At 38.2% G+C, this 16,401-nt stretch overlaps 2 protein-coding genes across 3 annotated transcripts in view; one reads left to right on the forward strand and one right to left on the reverse strand.

The window, feature by feature from the left end:
- Nucleotides 1-5,664, reverse strand: part of cd276 (CD276 molecule) — a 67,214-nt gene extending 61,550 nt beyond the window's left edge. The window contains exons 1-2 of the mRNA XM_063465142.1: nucleotides 5,434-5,664; nucleotides 408-503 (exon numbers count right to left, since the gene is read on the reverse strand). Of these exons, the coding sequence (XP_063321212.1) occupies nucleotides 408-453 (46 nt within the window). The 5' untranslated portion in view covers nucleotides 454-503; nucleotides 5,434-5,664. The remainder of the gene's footprint in view (nucleotides 1-407; nucleotides 504-5,433) is intronic.
- Nucleotides 5,665-9,391: 3,727 nt separating this feature from the next.
- ubl7b (ubiquitin-like 7b (bone marrow stromal cell-derived)) lies at nucleotides 9,392-15,985 on the forward strand. Of its 2 annotated transcripts, none has more exons than XM_063465326.1 (11): nucleotides 9,392-9,454; nucleotides 9,856-10,057; nucleotides 10,144-10,263; nucleotides 10,356-10,441; nucleotides 13,852-13,936; nucleotides 14,025-14,082; nucleotides 14,170-14,303; nucleotides 14,474-14,523; nucleotides 14,635-14,811; nucleotides 14,996-15,109; nucleotides 15,283-15,985. In XM_063465326.1, the coding sequence occupies exons 2-11, from the start codon at nucleotides 9,883-9,885 to the stop codon at nucleotides 15,421-15,423; spliced, it is 1,140 nt and encodes a 379-aa protein (XP_063321396.1). In that variant the 5' UTR covers nucleotides 9,392-9,454; nucleotides 9,856-9,882; the 3' UTR covers nucleotides 15,424-15,985. The 2 variants fall into 2 exon arrangements, with proteins under 2 accessions (XP_063321396.1, XP_063321335.1); XM_063465265.1 differs by lacking the exon at nucleotides 9,392-9,454 and adding an exon at nucleotides 9,558-9,667.
- Nucleotides 15,986-16,401: the final 416 nt, after the last annotated feature.

A 16,401-nucleotide genomic window follows, 5' to 3' on the forward strand; every position in this document is an offset into this window, starting at 1 on the left:
CATGCGTGGAAAAGGTCAAAGCTGTTCTCTTTTACAAGCTGAATTATAAAGAAAATACAAAATAACCTCATATGATGAAGTTGTAACCCTTTAAAACTAAACTCAAAAGAATTACTGTGAAAAATATCCCTTTTCTCATTTAGCCAGACATCTGTTTAAATAGGAATTTGCTCTCTGACAACTCATTTCAGTTGATGTGGGTTTAAACAGGGACAGTTTATAACTTTTAAACTATTGGCACATTATTTTTTGGGAGTAGCCTCATTTGAAAGGTTGTTTTTCCCAGTGAAGCCTTTGAAGGCAAAAGACTAATAGGCCCTGCAGGGTGTATTGTTTAACAAGCGGTGACATTTCCCACCGCAGTGACTCGAATCTAATAGCAGGGCAGAGGGAGCAGCAACACCCACCCATCGCTTGGACAGCCAGCACTGCGGACAGCAGGAGGGACAGCATGGTCTTTCAGGATGGATTCAAAGTGCAGGTCAACTTCTTCAGACACAGCGCTGCGGAGGAAAAGACACAGATATATGAGGAGCCCCAAGATTTTTATAACAAGGACACAATAGTATAGCAACATAAGGTGATGAGCTGATTGGAGGGTTACTGAAACCAGACGGGTTGCCTTATACTAATGTGTTTTGGTGTTCTTTAGCTTGTTCTCCCAAGTGAAGAGAATTTGAGATGAGAAGACAATATATTCTATATGAAAGTCTCAAATTAATTTTGTCATTTACAAACTTTACTGACAAACTAACTTACATGTGAAGGTGACTACGACAGTCCTTTCTCTGGCCTGCTGAAAGCTTCTTTCTTTTCAGAGCGAGTAAAGCTGTGATGACAAATGGGGACTTTCAAAGTTGACAGGAAACAGCCAAATCATTCTCTCCACTCCCCAGAGGGAAACACTTTGTGAGGAGTAAGTACAGCCAGACAAAACTATCTCCTCCTTGTCTACCTCCACTCTCCCATGCATGAAATATTTATAAGATACTTATCTCAGCTAGATTGGTAAAGGTCATTATTTGTATCTGTATTTGCTGAGACAAAACCCTGATTTTGCATCTTGGATAAAACTGAAGACTCTATTGTTTTTTCCCAAAGAAAGAAAGTCAATGTGATACCACCACAGAATATGAATTAGTGGTTAACAGTGTAAAAAACACACAAACACACAGATGCTAGAAAGCACCACTTTGTTACATTTTTTTGTTACATTTTGCAACTATTGTACACACAATCTCTAGGTAATGTTTTCTTGAGATAAACAATATTGATGAACAATATTTTGGCTATTACAGCAGAAAGAAAACTGGTATTTTGTGGATTATAATACTACATGCGTTAAGTAATTTTGACATAGTTAACAATGTTAATAACATAAAACAGTCAATTATTTAAAAAAAATAACTTAATTGGACAAGGAAAACTGAACTTTTCATATATGTTTGTGGTCAGAAGTTTACATGTGCTTATCATGGGCATGAATATAAGGGTTATTTGGGGCTTTTAATGATTTTGTTGAACCAATTCTTTTTCCAGAGTGAAATGATTGCACAGCATGCATCTTTAATTACTTTAAAAAAAATGTATGCCCATGATAAGTATATGTAAACTTCTAACCACAACTGTACATTCTGTAGATAACTCCCATTGCTTCGAGTTAAAAACATCTAGGTAGAAGGAGCAAAAGTTTTAAAAGGCTTCTGTAGGTGAAACTGTGGAAGGATCCTTAACGGTTGCCTGCAGCTGCTTTCGTCTCCCATGGTCTCTCATTTGGTCTGGTTTTGGAGGTGTACGACCACAGTATCAGTTGTTGACCTCAGCTCTCCATCTCTTTCTCTCTGGCTATCGTGTAGCTCTCCTGAGCAATGCGAATCTGCCTTTTGTTGCCCCTTTCTGTACCTGCTGACATCCCAGTAGAGACTGTGGGCTGGCAGGGGCCAAATGACTCTGTTTCCCACAGTATCCGCTTTTTTCATTAAAAGTTCACTCCAAAGTTTTTAAAGATCGAATAAATCACTTGTAAAAAGACAACCTTTAAAGTTAATGTTGGTGTATTTAAATAATCTAGATAATTACTAACCAAAATAATCATCACTGTTTTGCCACATCCGAGTAGTCCTACCTCGATGCAACTTCTTTGAAAACACAGAAAATTAGCTCAGAGCTTTGTTTTTTTCTTTTATACCACATGAATGAGGATTATCCAGGATTTATAGCAATCACTGAGTGTGATTCACTGCTTTGATGAAAACCCTGAACATCCAGGTATGACTGTAAGCTGGGCAACTCCCTACCACTTACCACAAGTGATAAAAGTTTCTGGTGGATCATACAAATCTAGAAGTTCTGGAAACTTTGCGTTATGTTTTGCATGTGCAAACACATCTCAAAATGGGAAAACAGCTGATGGATCAAATGTTTTGTTTTAGTGCTATGAATCATTTCATCATGTAGCTCCACCTCATGGCTTAGCCAAAGCTTTTTCCATGAGTTTCCATTTATGGCTTCAGCAGAGAGGATGTGGGCCAGAGTGCTGTTTCATCGCATTTTCCACAACAGCTCTGCTCTCCACTCCAGACTTTCTGTATCACAATCTGAATTTCTCTAACCTTAGAGACACCGAATTCTTCACAGCAGCGAGACTCAACAATGAGAACAAATATTCATTGAATAAAAGAGCAGATGTGTATTGTAGCCAGCATTTTTCCAGATTTACCTAAATATATTCCTAATGGTAGCATGAACTGTAGTCTGCCAACACACCAAACCACAGTCTGACTCAGTCTGTGCAGCCCAGACATCAGGAAGCCATCAAAGAGATTTTACTGAATGAGTCACATTGCTGACCCCTTACCAGCTTTTGTTTCTTTCCTTTTTCAATTTAAGATTTAGTTAACTAAACATGCATGTCACAACCTATATATAAGAATACAATAAAGCTTAGCTGTAGGAAGTTGCAGTTGAATATTATCCATCACCATCTTACATCAATATATAAAAAGTACTGCCAGCTTTTTATTCAGGTTTTGACATTTAAATTATTTTCATGGTATTATAATAGTTAATTGACAGCACTGTCATAAGACCATATAAATGAAAAAAAGAAAGGGGTTCAAAAGCTTGCTTGACAGTGAAAAAAGGCTCAAATTTCTCTTAGTGATTAGTTGTAAGCTTTTGAGTCATAATTGCCCTTTTATATCATTTTGACATTATATGTTAAGGACTATTAAAGTTCTTATTGAGGTCAGGGGAAAGGGAAATGATTCTTGAGATGTCACAGAACATTAAGATGAACAATTTTGCCCTGTTCATTGTACCATCACTCTATTCTTTTAAGTAATCTGAGTTATAGTGGTCCTCTTTCTTTGCTACTACTACTACACTCTTGAATCCAAGATATTAAATCTTGACTCACCTTTCTGACTCAAATGTCTGATTGGCATAAAGCATTTTTATCAAGCTCCTCAAATCATGTGGACCATCATTCACCTCACTCACAATACTGACATTTTTTAAACCTTAAAGACAGAAAGTGAGCCCCTAAAATTTATATAGAGGCAGTAGCTAGATTTTACCCGAGTCCACTTAGGAATGACTGGATTCCTTTAGTCAAATCATTTACAGCATAATTTAATAAAAGTATAATATATAATTCACTCATCAAACTGAAAAGCATATCTTAATAAACTTAAAAAAGGGGCTTATGGCTAAAGAGCTGTAAAGAAAGTTTAACTTTTACTACTAAATGCCAAATATAAAGTTTTCACTACAGCGCCACCTTGAGTCTCATACTAGTGTTCAACATGTAATTTAGTGACTGCTATGAGGCAGGGGTGTCCTGATAATATCAAAAAAGTGTATACATCTGTATAAATCAATATTTGGCTCTTAGTAACCTGCAAAGTTTAGAGTAACATTTATCTTACGGCATTCTTGATATATGCTGCATGTGGATTGGCACGGGGGAGGAATACCAGTATAACCTTTGAAGTGTCATAATTTCTCACAAAACAAAACAAGAAATAAAAAAAGGTAGAGCACCTGTAAAAAAGACAAAATGAGCTCATCCCCTAGCCACCTCTTCGCTTTTTTTTCAGTGATTAGTTTTCATAGAGAAATATCCTGAATGATAAATTCTACATCCTCCTGCATACCACGGGTAGATCTACCTGCCTGCTAAGCGCAGCTGCACAATCAAGTGACAATTGCAGGATGACGGCAGGCAACATCCTCTTTGCACCATTCTTGTGGCTTCCAACCTTCTTAGCTTGTTTTCTTTAAAGAGCAAATATGCCGACTTGCAACCTCACTTTCCTGACTGTCATCCTGCTTTGACATCCAAGAAGTTCACTCTAGAGAAAAACTTATCCTTCAAGTTTTGCATTAAGAAGCAAAGATTAGGAGAAAGCCTTGTCTTTCTATGTAGAAATATGAAGCCCCAATCTGTCTTAGAGTACAGATTGGTGACCAATGTAATCTAGGATAACCTGGTTTGCCACTTTATGCATGCAAGCGTTTTTATCTTATTTTTATCCCCCACATATTGAGATTTGATTTGTCTGATTTGGTTCTAGTTTACAAAAGTAAACACATACAAGTCTCATAAAAAACACATAAGAGATCTGTACTGAAGCCAGAACAGCAGCTGAAACAGCAGGTAACAGTTATAACAGTTAATGGAGGAAATATATGAGTGTAAAGAGACCTCACACAAAAAAAACTTTAGCCTTTATTTAAATTTATAACAGGGGTGTTAAACTGTATTCAAAGTAAATAAAGTATATGTGTTCTTAATATTCAAACCTTAAGCCTGCATCGCTTGTTTGTGTGATTTTTTTTAGGTTAGATATATCAAATTATCAGTCTGGTAGGACTTTTTAGTACTACCAGGGTACTATTTACCCCACATGTAGTTTGTTTGAATCTGGTAACAGTAATATAACACGGGCCTCCATCACCACAGCTCAATCAAAAACACAAAGAAAGAAAATATGAGGAAACTGGAGGAAGATATTGCAGTAGTAACCAGCTTCTTTATGAATGTTACTTTATTTAGAACTACCGTTTAATGCAATGCTCACTTTCTATCAAACGAGGGCGCAGTCCGTTTAATTCATAAATATGAGCTTTTTAGCTCCATTTTTGATAGAGTATACTGTCTAGCTTAGTAGGCCCACGACTTGTTTAAAAGGTAAGCTACAAACATCTGTACTAGACGTGTCTCTAGACCCGGTGAACAGAGCAGACTAAGCCTGTGTAAGTCAGCCATAGCGCCTCCCTGGCCCGACTTCGTGGAGTTTCCCTTCTCCCCAGCTGTTGCTCGTCTTTTAAAATAACCTAAGTTTCCCGTTAGCTTTTTCACTATGATACAAACAAAACATGCCGGTTAGCTGGTGCTTTTGCCCCCAAACACTATGTATAAATGCTTACCATGACAAGAGGGAGAAACTTGAAAACCACCAACCCTCCAGCGGAGGCGACTCTTTTCTCTGTTCAGCGCTGGCGGTATGATTTTCCAGAGCAGTTCATTCCTCTTAGAGCAAAGCACGGCTATAACACTTTGTTTTGACGCTGGATAGAACTAGAGGGCGTTTTTCCTGAGTGTTTGGGTATGTTCCATTGATTTGGGACGGGGAGCTCTTCACAGAAACCACTCCTTGCTGCTTCGTCCAGCAGTGATGTCATGCTGACCCCCATCCCCCAGTTAACCATTTAGTGTCGTACCTTTTTTCCGTGAACTCATCGACTTTTCTTGCCACGTATTTCAGGATAAATACATGGTTTGACTGAGTACTTCCAAGTCCAAGTGTGTGCAGATCGTATGGTCCTAAAAGGTATGGTGGCCCTAATGTGGTAAAATGTGCATTTTTTTAATTAATAGGTTAATAGATAAATAAAATAAAACACACACACACAAATAACGAAAGAATGAATTGTATTGTGCTTGGCAAGTTTTTGTTTTCATCCGGAGATAACACAAATTATTGTAAATCATTTTTGGATGCTTGCAATTTGGTTACAATTTCAAAACAACGCCACTGAAAAAAGCCCCCCACACACTGGCACCATCCATGTGCCGCCTAAACAGGAAATTATGGTTCAGCAGTGCTAGTGCACTGGGCGTCTGTGGCAGTCTGTGAAGAGCTACAAACAGTGTCTGTTGTCAGATAGGGGTTGTGTCAAAAGTATGATACTCTTGCTTTTGCTGTTCTTGGTCCATCAGCCAGCCACAGAGACAAAAACTAAATAAAAATAATGGAAACTGTCCACTGCAGCCACTGTCTGCAATGTTCATAAAATGTTCAGTTTTTTGTAATATCTTTGATGGGGTTTTTTGTGCTTCTTCCATTCTTGGTGGATTCTGCTGTTTTCTTCTTTTTCTTTTCCCTGTTCTGGGAACAGGTCAGCATTCGACCAATACACAGCACTACCCACATCCAGCAATCTGCAGTTGAGATTGTGGAGGACTGCACTGGAGCACTTTTAGGTTGATTGAAAACCCTTCTCCATAGCCAAATACATATGGAAATGGACACAATCATGGTGCCATAACTTAAGCATTATTTGGCACACTTTCCCCCCCACATGCAGTCATCGACTTTTCTTTCCACATACAGCATTGCTGTATTTCATAAAACACAACATTCAGAAGAAAACAACACAATAACAGAGGGGTGTGCTACAAAGTGATATTAATGGCTTGGCAAATTAATTTCCCTTTGATCTGCTGACAAACTAAAGTGATTTCCACGTCTTCTTCAGCGGGCTATGGGATGGGAAAATGTATCTTTAAATTGATTAAAGTTTGACATTTCAGAGCTCTAATGTGCAGATGTAAAAAAAAAAAAGATAGTGGTACTTAGAGTGCGCTCAGTGATAAAAAAAAAAATATATATATATATATATATATATATTTTTTTTTTAAACTGGAATTAAATGTTTACCACTCTTCATGTAAATTGTTAAATTGTTAAAGCCCAAGATAAACTATTTTCTACAGTATTAATCTTTTGTCTCATTTGCAACAGAATTGTATTTTACTGTTATATTTTAGATGTTCTTTATTGATTTTTCATCACAATTTTATCATCATCATCTGCTAATCATGTCTCTTATTGGAGCAGTCAGCGCTCATAAGGATCATTTTGTGTGAAAGAAGAGTTATGCAACCCATGAAATGCACTTTTTCTTGTGAGCAAGCACAGAGCCTGAAGCAAAAAGCCTAGCTTAACTGAGAAAGTTGATAACCGCTGTCATGATACCCATCATATCCAGCTGGGTTTTGAATTTTGTCGAGCCAGCTAAGGCAAAGAAAGCTTGGTTGTGTTGAACTACATTTATAGTATACCCTTCAGGAGAAAACAAAATTATTTGTCAAAAAGCTTGAAATTAGGGCCTAGATGCAGACTGAGAAGGCAGGCAAAGTAAACACACACAAAACACACCTTTAGTAGCGAATGGATCTCATTCGCTACTAAAGGTAATGTTTTGTTTGTTGCTTCGATCCAATTCAGAAATGAAAAAAGTCCACAAACATGCAAGAATAAGAGTGGGAAACACACTAGCAGGATAAACATGCATGGTGATAAAGGCTGAGGAGAAGACAGTAGACTTTAATATACATAAGGGTAACCAAGAGAATTGGACAAAGCAGAGTAAGCACACAGATGATTAAAAAATAAAGACAATGAGACAGGAGTGTAAGCAAACCTAAACACAAAACTCTACAAACAACAAGCAAAATAAGACAGAAAGAAACTTCTACATAGGCCATACCCACACTGACACCTAAGAGCTGCTAAACAACGAGGGAAACTGCAGTGAAAGAAAGCTGAGAATGGGTCGATAGTTGTGCACATTGTCATTTGGTAGGATATTAGCAGCAAATACAAGCAATGCAAGGGATAATACATAAAGGTTGTTTTTTTTGTATAAAGGGTATAATTTTTTGATAAAGTCTATCATTGATTGCAGAACTGGTGAGAACAAGGCGATTACAGAAGTGTATAATTTAATGGTAGTAGCAGCAGTAGGACTTTTTTTTTCAGTTATTCCCCAAAATTTGATTTGCATTATAATACAATCCTGATTTTATGAACTTTAAAAAGCATGTTCTTTCCTCCTTCCTTTTCCTTCAGTGACAGATTAGTAATGGATAGGTACAGCTACAGAGAAACAGGCTGACATATTTCCTGTCAATTATGGTTTTCACAAATGTTTACTCGTTAATTGCTCATCTAAAGTAATTGATTAGCTACCCAAGGGCACTTATTGCTCATTCAAAGTGGCCACTTACACTTGTCTAGCGGTTTATTGGTAATTCAGACTAGTCTTTTAAATGTTGTAGCACATGTTAACCAATCAAATCAAGATTTATAGAAAATAATTGGCTCATTTAATATAATCTATTATTCATAGTATTGTTTACCTTTGTGATAATAGCCCATAGCCCACCCCTGTTTTGTGAGATGTTTTATTTTCTTTGTTGATGCTGATTTTGTGATATGGAAGAATGTCATTATTAATCTGCTTTATGCAACAGACATAGATAGTGACCGATGAATTTACATATTAATAATTCCTTATATTAGAATATTTGCATGATTGTTTATTCCAATTGGTAACACTACCAGTTCCCTCAGCAAGGCTCTCAAAACACTTTCCTCACACCTGTAAACAATCTTCAGAGTTTTACATGTTTCTGTGTAAAACCTTCTTTCAATACTGCATGTAAAAGTGGACTAATTAACCATTCAGTGCAGTATATACTGTATGCACTTTAACACACACAGTCAGTCCAATATAGTTAAGTCAGCATCATCAGAAAACAAAGAAAATATAATATAAAATATAATCTATCCACAGCTATTAACACAAAGTCATTAATAATCTCTATAATTAGTAATCTCCATATCATGAAAAGTGATGCCAATTCTCTGAATACTGATTTCAGAGCATGAAAGCCCATTTTGGTATTAAGTGAATCCCTACTACAGCGATCAAAGTAGTTTTAAAAAGTGGTTTATATAAGATTTATCGGTTGAGGGATGGAGAATTTTGGACTGATTCCATCTTGGACAGGTAGGATATGAAAGTCATTCTATGTGGGAATACGCTAATTGTGAAATTACAATTAGCGTATTCCCACAGATGCCGTGGGATAGAGATACTGATGTAACAGTCTGACCGAGAGCTAAGTTGGATTAGCATTTATTTTCCATTTATTTCCCATTCCAATAATGATTTTATATATATGTGTGTGTGTGTGTGTGTGTGTGTGTGTGTGTGTGTGTGTGTGTGTGTGTTAAAGAGTCATCACAAATCTTCGAAAATATATCTATCTATGAATATCACAGAAAAGTGAAAGCTCCTTTGTTTGGACAGTGGACGTAAACGCAACCTAGACACGTGACTAAAACCAGGAAGTGAATTCAGTGTCAACAACAAAAGGGTGAGTGTGCAGTTATTCATACAGAGTTTTAGTTTTATTCTTAGTTCTATAAGACTCAGTTATTTTTAAAGAATTGTTTTAAATCACCCAAACTAAACGGCATGAAAAGTTTAATTTAGAAAATCGGCATGCTTCGTGAGCAAACGCTAGGCAGCTAACCGGGTTGAGTGGTAACGTGATTCATTACAACCTCGTAGAAAAGGTAATCGTCAGGTAATAGCGCATTTTGTCGTGAGTTCCTCCTGTGGATCATGGGTCTAAGGTTTATTTTGTGTCAAAAAGACCTGCCTTATCTTCACACTGAAGCAGAGTGAAGCTGTAATATTACATTGTTAGCTAACAGTGTATATGTTGTGGTCTACCCCACCGTGTTAAGCTTGTGTTCTGTGGACTAATTGCAGGTGTGTAGGGTTAATAAACAGGAAGAGATGGCCTCGTCAGAATGGAATCTGTCTTTGAAGCTGGTTGATCAGCCCAAATCTACCTTCCACTTCCCGGAGATGATGCCAGGTGATGTTCCACCTGGCGGATACAGGGTCGCCACCCTGAAACAGCTTGTTGCAGCTCAGTTCCCAGACTCCATCCCAGACCCTGAACTAATAGGTACGTCACCATCATCCGTTAGCTGTCAGTGAAATCTGTGCATGTCTCTGTGTGAAAATCTCACCACTCTTCTCTGTGTTTACCAGAGTTGGTCCACTGTGGACGCAAACTTAAAGATGACCTTACACTGGATGCCTGTGGGATTCAGCCAGGATCCACCTTACACATCCTCAAAAAGACATGGCCAGAGCCAGAGAGTAGTCCAGGTCTGTGTGTATGCGTCATTTAAGCTTAAAACTGTGTTTAGCTGTAAATGACATTGAACGTGTGAATCTGAATGTGTGTTTGTATTTTCCAGAGCCAGTAAACAGGGTAAATGCAGCAAGGGAGTTCAGGGTGTTTCATGCTGCTCTTCATTCTCTCAGCTCGGCCTACAGGGACTCGGTGAGTAGAGGAGAGGAAATACACTGACGCTACCTGAGCTGCTTAGGATTTCAGCTAATTTTAGTGAGTGTTAAAAAGAACTTGATCCTTCATTCACTTCTTATGAGATTTCTCTCTCTCTACAACAGCCATTTTGGCTAATATCTAAATTTTGTTTGAGGAAAAGAAGAATCAGAGATCTTTTGCTTGTTAGGCAAATGTGTAAACAAGCTGCTGTTTCAGCCAGGCGTGAATGCTGTTAGATTAGATTAGTTAATGACGTTATAAATTAACATTGGTTTTCCAGTGTTAGTCCATGATGTGTTAACTCTATTTGAAGTAAAGTACCGGAATAAGAAACTCATTTCAGCACCTGCAACTGACGCATGCAGTAGAATGGGACTACTGAAGGTCACTTTGAGTTTCATGTATTGTCCTGAAGCTATCATTAGCTTCTTTACTTTCCAGAGCCCTGCCATTAGACAAGGCAGTTCATCTTTCAGAGAAAAGTACACAAGTGTTGACATTTTGTGTTTTTGAAAGACATCGTACTCTTTCATTAATGACAAGTATGCTTAAAACAGTTGGCCCTAAATATGAACCACTCAGCTGGAAATATTTTGTGGTGGTTTCACAGCTGCTTCTTGTGCTTTTTTTATTATTATTATTATTTTTACAGTGATTACATGCCTTGAACAGACAGCAGTGTAGTTCCAGAAACGAAATGCTGTTTTGTGTTGAGTTAAGGGAATAGTTATCAAGTGAAAACATGAATCAGCTGTAAGAATGGAAAAACAAAAATCATTCATAATTCATTGGCTTAGCTCTTTATTTTTCTTTTTTCTTTTTAGGCCATGTGGCTTCACAGCTTGCATAAAGTTATTTGACACAGGCACTAAATTTTATTTTGGTCATGCCTTAAACTAAAATAAATACATAAATAAGTAAACAAATAAGTGTTTGTCCTTGACCATGAGATAGTTTGGCGCAAGTAGCTGGAATCTTCTCCACTGTCCTTTGGATGCATCTTTGTTCAGTGGTGTTTACCTCTGACTGCATCACCCTAGTTGCACGTCGGAGCTATGAATAAACAGACCCCAGGCCACTAGGAGCTGCTTTAAACATAAATGAGTTTAACTGTTGCAGCTTTTGCAGCATTCAACCTCAGCAACATTACAGCATGTTGGCTTAAAAAAGATTGGACTAGGTGGATTCTACATAAACTGGTATAAATAAGTCACTGCTATTGATAGTGCACTATATGAACAAAACCAGTGTGCCACATATGCATTACAGGAGCTGCTTGGCCCTGGTCTACTGGAGCTCCAGGGGCACCTTATTCAATTATTAAATCTTTCCCCCATAAAGACGGCATTTGATGACCTCCCTGTACCCTTAATGATGAGTTTTTTGACACCCCAGAATTTTTTTTTTTTAAAAGAGATGTTGTTTAACATCCATTGGAATTGTTTCTGGGTTTTTCCAAGCTGCACAGGCAGAGACCAAACCCAGTAATCTTGTTCTTTAAGCAGGCCTGACATATGGCAGAAGCCATTCACTTCAGAAAAACAAGTTCAAGGGTTACTTCTAGTAACCTTTCAGGGAGTAAAGAGTTATGAAGTGTGTACCCCAGTTCTTTGGTCCATATAGTGTAGCTCATAAAAGTCAGGTCAGATGATACAGCAGGTCCTGTAGATGTATATAATCCGAGGTACTTGTTAGTTCACATGCTTTGGGTGCTGTGTTATGGCCCACAAACATCATTGCTATCATCCTCAACTTGTCATTTACATTATATATAATGTATTTGAACAACTAGTACTTGCCCATGCTACAGTATTGCTTGGCCTGTTTTTACTTTTTGGCATACTGATAGACTGCATTGCCACGAGAAAAGTGAAATAAAAAAAAAAAATTAGGTTAACATCTATTAACCTGATTTTTTTTTTTATTTCACTTTTTACGACTCATCTGTAACCGGAAGGTTGCTGGTTTGATCCCCGGGCTCTCTGTCCTGGTCGTTGTGTCCTTGGGCAAGACACTTTACCCTATCGCCTACTGGTGTTGGCCAGAGGGGCCGATGGCACGATATGGCAGCCTCGCTTCTGTCAGTCTGCCCCAGGGCAGCTGTGGCTACAACTGTAGCTTGCCTCCACCAGTGTGTGAATTTAAGAGTGAATGAATAGTGGAATTGTAAAGCACTTTGGGTGCCTAGAAAAGCACTATATAAATGCAATCCATTATTATTATTATTATATGCTAAAAATGGGTCATTTTAGCCAATTGCTAACTGGTTGCTAGACATGTATAATTCAACTTTTGAGGCTATAAATGAGATGTTACTGGCATGAAAATAAAACAATAAGATGCTTTCATGTGGCTAAAAACAGGATATTTTAGCTCATTGCTTGGTGGTGTAATATTTAAAGAAATTAGGTCACTGCTGAACTGTATCTAACCATCATCCTTAACATTACATTAATTATCATTTCATCAAAGTGTTTATTGAAGCTGCTGGCATTATGTTATAAGTTATATTATAGGGGTTATCATAATCAAATATTAACATGTTTATTACAGGTGCAGTTATAACTACTTTAAAATGATTGAGTTAATATATATATATCATAACTCAGAGCCTGAGTATATTGTTACAGTAAAATAGTAGCTGAGCAAAGGCCTGAATGTACTCAGCTTCTTGTGGTATTTGAGTTTGCTTAGTGACAGGTGACGAAAGGATGTCCAGTCCATGGGGACCTCAAAGGCCTTAGATCATCACCATATTCGGAAGAGTATGCCACAAGGGGAACTTCTGTGTCTGCAGTTATCTCTTAAAATACATGAATGTTCTCTACATGCAAATTATGTGCTTGTAAACGCAAGAAGGGGCGTTACAATACCCTGATGTTATAAAAGCAATCTAGAGTGTATTTTGGGCAGAGATGTACAACTGATGTTTTGCAGTTTGCACCTCTCCACGCTGCGTGCATTCATTAAAATCAATTGTTTGACCGACCTCTTCTGGACCATCATTGTTTTACTCTCGTCCTCAATTTCGAACCCGTAACAGTGGCTGCCAAGACACTTGATGGCATCATAATATATCATGAATAATACTACAAATTACTCATTTTAGCTTGCTAGTTGGTTGCTAGGCAACAGGATGATCTTATCATATCTGATATAGATTATAAACTCGAGGGTCGTAAGATGTACCCTTGTGCCAAGTTTGGTTACTTAACTCTTGATGGTCTCCGAGGAGTTTGCGATCAAAGAAACAAAGCTAACCCTAACCCTAACAGAGAGGCAGAAGTTTCATATGTTATCGTAAGAAAACACTAGTAAATACCACAGCTGTTACTGCAGCTGCTGCTACATCACCACTTCTTCTTCTTTTGCTACTATATTTATTGTCTTTTCCCCTCTCATAGGTCTATAAAATGCTGACAAACAAAGAGTCTCTGGATCAGATTATTGTAGCCACACCTGGACTCAGGTCAGATCCAGTTGCTCTAGGTAAGGTCATTCTGAGTTTGATGAACATCTTTAAGCGGGTTTTGTTGTACCATGCAAATAGTAACAATTTCCTTAAATCCACACTCAGGAGTGCTCCAGGATAAAGATCTCTTTGTACAGTTTACAGACCCCAACATGCTGGATGGGTGAGTATGGCTTTCCTCTGATTTCAGCTCTGTTATGACGCATAATATTCATGTACAGTGCGGTGGATGGTTGTCTGTCTCTCATAGGTTAATCAGTTCACATCCGGCCCTTGTCAATGCCATCATCCTGGTCCTGCATTCTGTGGCAGGCAGTATGCCCGCTCAGTCCAGTGCCAGCTCTTCTCGCAATGTATCAACCAGTTCATACAGTGATATGCCGGGTAAGCAATACAACTGAACTGAAGGAGGAGCATATTGATAAAGTAGTTCCAACTGCGAAATCATCTAAAATTCATTGTGCTTTTTCTTCCTTTTAACAATATTGTGCGTGCTTCTTTTAAGTGAATGTCCAGGTTATTAATCAGACAAATCTTTTTGTGTTTCTTGGCAGGAGGCTTCATGTTTGAGGGCATGTCAGATGATGAGGATGAATTCCAGTCTGTACGTCAATACCAAACTGCAAAGATCATGTATAGAAACACTGATGCTGTGTGATGTTTAATGTTGTTAATAGCCATAACGTCACTTGGTGTGCCTAAATATGTGTGACAGAGTAGCCCAGCAGGCCCCTCTAACAGAGGCGGAGTCTCGGCAGGAATGCGTCCAGTGTCCCTGAGCCATAGTGGAGCAACAGGACCGAGACCTATTACACAGAGTGAGCTGGCAACTGCACTGGCCCTTGCTAGCACTCCTGATAGCAGCGCTGTCACTCCGACAACGGCAAGCCAAGTGAGGGTTATTTCCATTTTGAGATAGATATTCAAAAACATGCATAAATCTTTAAAACAGTAAATTTATGCAGAATTTACTTAAGATTATAATGTTACACATTAAAAAAAAATTACAAAAGCATTATTCCCAACACTCCCTACATCATTGCTTGCTTTTATTTCTCATCCTGTCTTTGATTAAGTCGGACCCCTCCAGTGGCATAGCCCCCATGCCAGCAGGGACACCAGTCAGTAACGATCTTTTCAGCCAAGCACTACAGCAAGCTCTGCAAGCCACCAACATGTCTGCTCTGCAGGTGAACTAACTGAATAAATCCCACATGTGTTCAGTTTATGGAGAAAATAATAATATAACTGCCATTTTCCTCATTGGGTATTGGCTTAGGTATGTAGTCCAGCTGCAAGCTTGTTTAGACAGGGCTATGTGTGGATAAAAGATTAGGCCTTGAACATGTTTTTGTTTTGCTAGGGCCGCTGGCAGTCCCAGATGCAGCAGCTCAGAGATATGGGGATCCAGGATGAGGAGCTGATGCTGAGGGCGCTACAGGCCACAGATGGTGACATCCAGGCTGCCCTCGAGCTCATATTTGCCGGAGGCCAAGGACTCTGAGCCCATACCCCACGGACAGCCTTTTATAGAAAAGAGAGCTTAAAAAAGCTGGTCACCCTGCTGCCCAGAAACAATAGAGCAAATTATGAGTGACAGTGTAAGGATTTCTTAACGTTTCCCAATACAGAACAGAAGCAATTCAGCTCATCTCCACAGGCCATTTTGTTTCTTATTGATGAGACAAATCTTCTAATAAACTTATTCATAATTACCATTCAAGCATTGTCCATGCCAGATTTATAGTTTGTTGTTTGCAGTATTAAAACCTTAAGGAATACAACTCAAAGTTCATTTAAAAAGGTATTGGCTATATTTTCTTTACTACCATATATACCATCATTAATAGAATTAATTGACTCGTCAGGTTTAAATGTTGATTTAATTTTGTAATGACTAAAATTAACAATTTTTTATTTGGTTTCTTTTCTGCCTAATGACTTGAAGGTATGCACAGGCATATGGCCCATTGTAGATTTTTAACATTTCCCACACCTCTATAAAAGATCAATTTTCAAGTTGTTGTTTCATATAAATGTGTTAAATAAAATCTTCTTTTATTTCAGCTCCAGAAGTTCCATTTAATGCACGTAACACTTATTCTGTATTTACATTATCCTGCCTGCATATGCTATTCCCCTTTGTGTACACTAGATGGCAATGCAGTAGTTTAGTACTGTGGAGAGTTGCCTGATTATCATCTTAGCACACTTGCTGCCCTTTACCCCCCCCCCTATTAATTTAAAGTCTTGGGTTTGATCAGTTTTTTGCTGAACATTTCTTGGTAAATGGTTTGTGTTTGAAGTTGTGTGCCTTCATTTCTTTCAAAGGAGCACAATGCGCCTAGACAGACATCAGCATAAAAGAGAAAGTTGCACAGATAAGGTGAAAGCTTTATTAGCATTCTCTGATGTTCCTGTGCTTGTTGGAGAATTGTTACATTAGTTAAGCCCCCTTTTTCCCCCAGCATTATTACAGACG

The sequence above is a fragment of the Pelmatolapia mariae genome, linkage group LG1 (genome assembly GCF_036321145.2).
Source record: "Pelmatolapia mariae isolate MD_Pm_ZW linkage group LG1, Pm_UMD_F_2, whole genome shotgun sequence".
Lineage (NCBI taxonomy): Eukaryota > Metazoa > Chordata > Actinopteri > Cichliformes > Cichlidae > Pelmatolapia > Pelmatolapia mariae.